This window comes from Marmota marmota, unplaced genomic scaffold, assembly GCF_001458135.2.
Source record: "Marmota marmota marmota unplaced genomic scaffold, marMar, whole genome shotgun sequence".
Lineage (NCBI taxonomy): Eukaryota > Metazoa > Chordata > Mammalia > Rodentia > Sciuridae > Marmota > Marmota marmota.
Window position 1 is genome coordinate 4,414,496 of NW_026000076.1, and position 8,105 is coordinate 4,422,600.

Genomic DNA, 8,105 nt, shown 5'->3' on the forward strand with positions numbered 1-8,105 from the left:
AGCCCGCGGGGAGCAGGCTGGGGGCAGTGCGTGCGGAGCTGCGGTGCCGGCAGCGAGAGGCGGCCAGTGCGACTCTGAAGCGCACCCGGAGGCTCCAGCCCGACCGAGTCTGCGAGGCACCGCCCGCGCCCCACCGTCGAGTCCGGGCGCCTTCTTCGCGGCCCAAAGGAGCGAGATCTGAGCATCTCTCTCGCGGCCACTTCTCCGGGCCAAGAGCGGGGAAGCCGAGTGCGAGAGACTTCCGAACCCCGACGCAGCCTCTTCCCGCCATCCGAATCACCATGACCCACTTCAACAAGGGCCCTTCCTACGGGCTTTCGGCCGAGGTTAAGAACAAGGTATGCCCGGGACGGGTGGGTGGTGAGACCCTGCCCGGGGCACCCCACCAATTGGGGACGACGCTGGGCCGTGAGTCGCCCGGAGTGCCTTGGCCCTCTGGCTTCGTGAGAGGGGACGTCAAGGCGGCCTGAGAGTTGCTTGGTGTTCCCGTCGCGTCCTGTCCCCAGGCGCTGGCTCCCGGGCTCTCTCCTGGCTTTGTTCCTGCGCCGAGGGCCGGGACTAGCGGAGGGCTGTGGGCTCCCGGGTGTCTGGAACCCCGCAGCGCCGGCCTCTCTGGCTGCGGGGGCTGTTCGGTGGCTGTAGGTTGCGCCCCTTTGGGAAGAGGGCGCTCCTGCGTGGTCATTCGCTCTTAGGCGGGGCCTGTCCGCGCTCCTGGGACCCAGCTTGCAGCCGCTGGCTCCCCCACCGTCCGCTCGGACCCTGTGCCTCCTCCCACCTCGACCCCCTCCTTCCCCACCGAATTGTGCCTTGAGCGAAGTTAGGCCGGTTACGTGGCCAAAGGGGGCCTCTCATTGTTCCTCGCCATCTCCTGGGGCGGGAGACCTGAGCTTAGCGTAGACCCCTGGGCCCCTCAGAAGATCGGGAGCCGATCCATATACCTTGGGGCAAATTATTTCTTCTGCAGAAAACCGAGACAAAGCCTTGAGAGCGCTGCTTTGGGAGTGGTATCTGCTGTAGACTTGAGACTTTTTGTAAAACCCCGAGAAGTTTGTAGTACCAGAGACTGTCGAAGATATCAAAGAGTATATTTGTGGGTTGCTTTTGTGAAGGGTTTATTTGCTGAAACGGGTTATAGTTTGAAGTGTCTGAGATTTGGTGACACTCAGCTTTGCCTCTGAGCCTAAGAATGCGTCGGGTTTATCTTTGGGACTTTTGGCCTGGGAAAGAGATGAGAGGCGTCCCCCTCCCCAAATCCTCTCCTTCCTTCCTCCCTGCCTGCATTCCAAGCCCATGACATAAGGGGTTTCTGGGGGGAGAGACTAGCCAATCGGCGTGGAACTGCGCACAGACCGCTCATTGTCTTCTTTCTGCTGTTCCGGCCAAAGCGCCACAAAGGAGGGCTGCTGTGGTTTAATTCCCATTAACCTCCCGGGAGCCCAGGCATGTCAGGATTGCCACCGCACCGTCCCACCGCTGGTAGAATACTCTGGCTGGCGTTGGCAGAGCTGTAACATCCCAGGGCTGCCCGTGTCCGCGGTGTGAATTACAAAGAGGTAACGAAGCGCACCGTTGTCAAACCCAAGCAAGAATTGTGAATCTTCTCTCCCGCATTCTAATCAGCCAATAGATTTTGAACAATCTTTGGAACAAGGAGTTGATTTTTGAGTCCCGTGTATATAAAGTTGAATTCTTTAGTTGTTTTACCTTTTCAAATATGTTGCCCATGTTAGAAAACATTTTTTTCTAAACTGTTTTGTGAGTGGTTCTTTTATGATTGAGTACTAACCTCATCACCTCATCAGCTGAAAACTTTGGTAGGAAGGTTCAATACTTAGCAACAAAGTTTACAAACCAACTTTAGGAAACCTTTGAGGAAATCAGCATGTCTAAAGTGTTGGATGCAATCCCCTCACTCCGTGTATACACTAATTTTAATTCCTCTAGTGATTTTCCAACTGGGAGCAGTTAAGCCTCTTTACCTTTGTATTGTAAATAAGGTACTGATAACTTTGGCTGTCCTTCAGATGACTGACTTCTTGGATATTAATATCCAAATTAGTCTTCTTTTTGCTGACTAAGGTAGCAGCTTCTGCCCTTCTACTTCTTACTGAGCAGACCCCTAAGAAATGCACAGACTGAGGCTAGATCACTATAATTATAAATGTTTTTAAAGAATAAAAACAGTAAAACCTCAGTTTCCCGAACCTTTGGAAAAATTAGTTATAAAGGCTGTGGGATTATCCCTTTAAGCACCAAACCCACTTTTTAATAACCCCTTTCATTAATGTGGTCCTTTCATACAGTATCCTTTCATAGGAAGTCTTTTGATCTTAACAGCAGAGCAACCCTGTGAGGTGGGGAGTACTGCTGGGATTATCCTGAATCATTACAGATCAGGATGCTGAAGCTCAGAAAGGGTGTGATGGGCTCAGGATCACAAAGTTGGAATACTCTAAGAATTTCAATCCTAAAAACTATGTCTTAGTTTAGTGAAGGACTTAGACTTGTTCTACCACAAGTCACTGTTATTTGCCCCTTCTCCCTATTTTGGTTGTACACCTGTCATTTCTGGATATTGTGGTTAATTGTGTAGTGCTATTTCTAATCTGGGCAATGGAAACCAAATATCCATGCTTGCTACGCTTTTGTGTCAGGTGTTGCATTTCAACTAATGGTTTAGGACTGTTGGATAAAAGAGTGGCTATATAGAAACATAAACTTTGACGTTGCTTGGTTTGGGCACCTTTCAATTCCTTCTTGCTGCTTGTTTATTGCATAATTCATGTGTTGATTAAATGTCAGACTTATTTTTCTTAAAAACCTCATTTAATGAGGGAAACAAGCATAAACATCTTGGGGAGGCAATGTAGAGTAGACTTTGAATCAAGCAAATGTGGGTTCTGGACCCCCCCACCCCCCAACTTACTGCCTTGTATGGCATTGGTAAATTGTTTATGGTCATCTGGTTTCCCAAACTGTAAAATGGGGAGAAAAATAGTTACCACCTCCAAATCACTGCATTGTTGAGATGCATCCTGACTTAAGTTTTAAGTTATTTAATTGCTGTATTGTAACTAATAACTCAGTAATGGAAAATTAGTTTCAGTATTACACTTATTGGATTTGTCTCTGCCACCTCTAAGGGTCCAGTTTATATTAATAAGCCTTGATCTTCATGCAGTTTAGCTGTGAAAGCAGTTCATCAATAAATTAAAGGAGGCTTTGATCTTAAATATTTTTAATCAACATCATTTCAGGAAAAATCTTTAAACCTGAGACATTTTTCTGGTTGAGTTGATGATATCTAGCTGAACATACAAATTAACTATTTTTTTTTTAATGAAGCAAGAAGATGTTGAAACCAGTCCAAGAAACTTGATTCCTTTAACCTAGAATATGTACAAAGTCTCTTTTAATAACTACAAAAGAAGACAACAACAAAAGGACCAATAACTTTACAATCTACAAAGTACCGTAGAAGACCAAGGAGAGAGTAGAAGCTTTTCAGATCATTTCTTGGAGAATGAAAATACTCATAAAGTGATATGCTTTATATCATGAAAGTTGAGCCAGGCCCTTAAATGCTTCTTGGGGCCTAAATACAAAAAAAGAATCAGCTCTGTGCCTAATCAGCTATAAAAACAACAACAATAACAACAAAATGTAAAATGTTCTCAGGAGAAGCACAACATTTCCTGACAGTTGGCTGTAAACAAAATGTTGGAGTCAGGGTATGTCCGAAAATTGAAGATGCAAGGAAGCATACCTTCACCAGTCAGGGCCAATGTTACAGGAACTCTTCTTATAGGTCTCAGGGAAAGTAGAGAAAATAAATTGGGGTGGAAAGGATTTTGCAGGGGACCTCAAATGGCCTTTCCTCAGTATGTTTTCGGGGAGGAGGCTAATTGAAGTGTTAAAAAAAAAATGAAATTGGATTATACATTCTTACAGTCTTCTGTTCACATGAAATATCTTATTTGAGCAAAGTAGCTGCTTGCAGAACCTTGTTGGTTACAAAATTATATTCCTAACCACCTGAAAACCACTTTGGAAGACATATTACTCAACTATTAAGTCATTGAAGAACAAGTTAAACAATCATAGAGTAAGTGTTCCATTTATATTAATAAACTGGTGCCGTACAAGGTACTCCCAGCTGTCTGCACAGCTGAAAGTGAGAGTAAACACAAAGTGACTCCAGCTATAAATTATATCTTAAGGTGGAGTGCCAGTATCCTTAAAAAAGTGCATAGAATTAAAAAATGTTTTTGTTTATTGTTCATCTCTTTCCACTAGAGATACTCACTGATATATTTCAAGGTCTATATTTTAGAATATAATCTGGCACATGGTAGTTGCTCAATAAACATTTGTTGATTTAATGGCTTTATTTACCATGAAAGGAATTTGAGATCTTTAGAAACTAAAAATTAACCCTGTTAAAGTATTCTGCATAAGACGATTCTATAGTGTATGTAAGATACTTTTGCTGGTCACAATAATTTTTATAGTTTGTTTTTCTTTTTTTTTTTTTTTTTTTAGTTTTTTTAGTTTTTTAGTTTTTTTAGTTTGTTTTTCTTAAGCATTTCATTTTAAGATTACATTGACATTTTATCACTGATAATTCTGTCTTTGTTGCTCATTTGTATGGGTTCTTTCCTAGACTCCTCAGTTAGGGAGAAGTGGTGGAGGGCCCTTCTGCAAGGCAGTCTCCCAGAGGACTGCCAGAGAAGGGATTTCCCAGGTCAGGATCTTTGCTCCAGGCAGAGACTGGCCATTGGAGCTTGTCTGCTTGGGATTTTTTTTTTTTTTTTTTTTGTTGTTATTGTTTATTTATTTTTTAACCTGTTTTGATCAAAGCAGATAAAGAATATACACTTTGCTGACATTTGAAGAGGTGCCATGCTTCCTCTAGTACTCATTCAGACTTTGGAATTTTAATGAGGATCCTTGTGCTCTAGTGTCCTGAGATCTACAGCTTTTTGTATCCCCTGCTTTGTGGAAATTATACTCTCTGCCTCTATCCAGTTTTTTAGATAGATTTCAGAAATAGGCTTCACAGTGAAGACATTCCCGATACTACCATCCGCCAGAGATAATATACTCTTTTTTCCCCTATGCCTGTTTCTCTTTCAGGTGGTAACACGAGGATTAGTGAGTGGTTACCCACCCCCAATCTACCCACTCCACTTAATAATGAGCTATGATTGATATTATCTGACTTTTTTTTTTTTTAAAAAAAAGCACAATTGAATGGGTTTGTTTGTTTTTTCAATATATTTTTACCCTTTTATCAAGGAGAGTGAGCAAATACTATACATTCCTTTTCATCATGGCTAGCTAGGTGGTGGTGGAAGAAAGCTTGTCCTTAGAATTTTTGGCAGGTTCTCCTTTATTCTAGACATTAGCCTCCTATGGCTTGTGTGTTGGTTTTCCTTAATTCTGAACACATTTTCTAGCTATAAGTGAACTCTTACTGTTAATCATGTTTTCTTGTACCTTTAGATTATTGTTAAAGACTTCTGGAGCAGAAATCAGGCAGACTCAGGCTTATACAGTTTTTGAGGTCCTCATTGTAATAAATGCAAACATATCTTGCAAGCTTTATGAAAATAAAGCACACCTGTAATCCCAGCTATTAGAGAGACTGAGGCAGGAAGGTTGCAAATTTGAGGCCAGCCTGGATAACTGAGTGAGACCTTGTCTCAAAAAAAGTTTAACAAGGGCTTGGGGTATAGGGCAGTGGTAAAGTGCCCTGGGTTCAGTTGCCAGTACTGCAAAATGCACACACACACCACCATCACCATATGAATCCCTGTGAACTGGAAGATGTTATGGCTGCCCTCATCCATTGTTCTTGTCAGTGGCTAGGAACACAGTCACTGTGTGGGAATCCTGGTTCTGTCTTAATGTCGTCTTTGGGCCAGTGACAACCTGTGTGTGTCTCATCTGTGAATGAATATATGGTAATGCTCACCTTGACAGGGTTGTTGGGAGAAACAGATAATGTAATTCATTCAAAGTGTTTAGAGTAATGCCTGGAACCAAAAATGCAGATCATATAAAAATAACCATTGTTCAACTTTGCTGGCTGGCTGGCTGGCTCTCTGCTTATAGGTTTTGTCTTGTTTTCTGAGCTATGTTTATCTTGCAATTATTGATGCTATCTCCAGAAGCTGAACATTCATTTTCAGATCTGTTGTATCTGATTGAGGCTTCTGGCAGGTAGAGGACCAGTGCAATGGTGTTTCACTTTTGTGTCAGGAATGTGATCTGCCCTTGGTGTCCTTATCCAGGACTTTACTACCTGACAGCTTGTGATGCATTTCACAGTGAAATCCCAGGATCTCTGCTAGTGCTCCCTTCTGTCCACATTGCCCTTAACAAATGGAACTTTCTATAAAGCCTGAGTCTTTGATTTGGGCATGGTAATCTTCTGCTTTTTTTTTTTTTTTTTTTTCCTAAAAGGTTGATTCCTCTTAAACAAGATAATCTTTCATATCTTGATTATATAGGGCTGTTTTCCTTCTCAGCTCACTGGTAAACTTTTTGTACCTTTAAGTGTTTGCATCTTGCTTGTTACTGGAAGCTTTCAGTTTTAAATGTTTTTATGAAGCTAAAGTCTCTACCTCAATGCCTGTGAAGCAACTCTATGGTTAGAGAGTACATTCCTGCTTTGCCTTCATGAGGCAGGGAGGGAGTTTCCTCTGTATCTTCTCTCTGCCCCTAGGACTGGGAAGTTTTAGGGTGTGGCTGTGACTCTTAGTTACAGCATCTGCAGTCTCTGGGAAGATGGGGAAATTGTAGAATCCCTTTGTGTTAGCAAGAACTTTTCTGGCTAGTCCTAACCTAAGCATGGATAGTTACTTCCCTGTCTCTCCTTAAGAATTTTTTAAGGGAAAAGTAGCTGTGAAATAACTGGACTGAACTGACTGAGATTCCTGCCTTGTTTCTTCTCCTCTCTGAATCTTTGGACACTGGTCTTTCCTTCTTCTTTATCCGCAGCTTCTCAGCCCTCCTTGGTGCTGCACAGGCTGCACCAGTGGCTATAGTATAAGCTTCATTGTTGCACTTTCCTCTCTCCTTTTGTTTCACGTGGGAGGAAATAGGAGAGAAAATAATGAGTTCCATGTGTGGCAAATCTCTCTTACTGTTGGTTAATTCAAACATGTGATTCTACTTTGAATGCAAAAATAGCAACAACAATTATATCACACTACTGATCAAGTATAGAAAGCACACGTGTACAGGAAACCTCATATTGTGAGCTTTTGGGGGTCCCTGCCCCAAAGCAGCAGAGCTGGAACCCTTGGGCTGCTCCTCAGCTCACATGTGGCTAGATGCCTTCCCCTGAATGGAATGCTCTGAAGTTTGGTCCTGGTTTACCCTTACCTTACTTCAGAGACCTGAATGTTGTATTAAAAACCCTTCACTCCCCACTGTGTTCACACACACGGGCATGTACTTTGCCAGCCAACCATTTTGTGTGTGTGTGTGTATGCGCGCACGCATGCTGGGAGTTGAACACAGGAGTGCTCAACCACTGAGCCACATCCTCAGCCCTTTTTTATATTTTATTAGAGACACAGTCTTGCTGAGTTGCTAAGTGCCTTGCTAAGTTGTTGAGACTGGCTTTGAAAACTTGTGATCCTCCTGCCTCAGCCTCCCAAGCTGCTGGGATTACAGGTGTGAGCCACCTTGCCTGGCCAGCTTTTCATTTTTAACTTTCTTCTTTGATCTTGATCTCTTTCCCCTTCTCTTTATCTTTTCATAGGTTGTGGAACAGCCTTTCCTGCAGTTGGTCTTACAGAATCTTCCAACTATGTGGCAGGAGGCTACTTTTTAGAGGGGTTAGTCTGAGACATCTCTGCCAAATAATCTTATGAGCTTTTGAACCATGCTGGCAAAGACCTTTGAGACTGCAGATTCAGGTGGGCTGAATCAGTGCTCTTTAACTTGGCAACATGTTCATAAGTACATGTTCAAAGTATCCACAGTGATACTATGTATCAACAGTGGTAGCCACTTTATTGTTACTATTATTTTTGCAACAGTGTCTCACTATGTTGCCCAGGCTAGTCTCTAACTTCCTAGGGATCCTCCCA

General features: G+C 43.0%; 1 protein-coding gene across 1 annotated transcript in view; it reads left to right on the plus strand.

The window, feature by feature from the left end:
* Window positions 1-12: 12 nt before the first annotated feature.
* Window positions 13-8,105, plus strand: part of Cnn3 (calponin 3) — a 28,962-nt gene continuing 20,869 nt past the window's right edge. Inside the window, exon 1 of the mRNA XM_015500869.2 lies at window positions 13-338. Coding sequence (XP_015356355.1) covers window positions 282-338 — 57 coding nt within the window. The 5' untranslated portion in view covers window positions 13-281. The remainder of the gene's footprint in view (window positions 339-8,105) is intronic.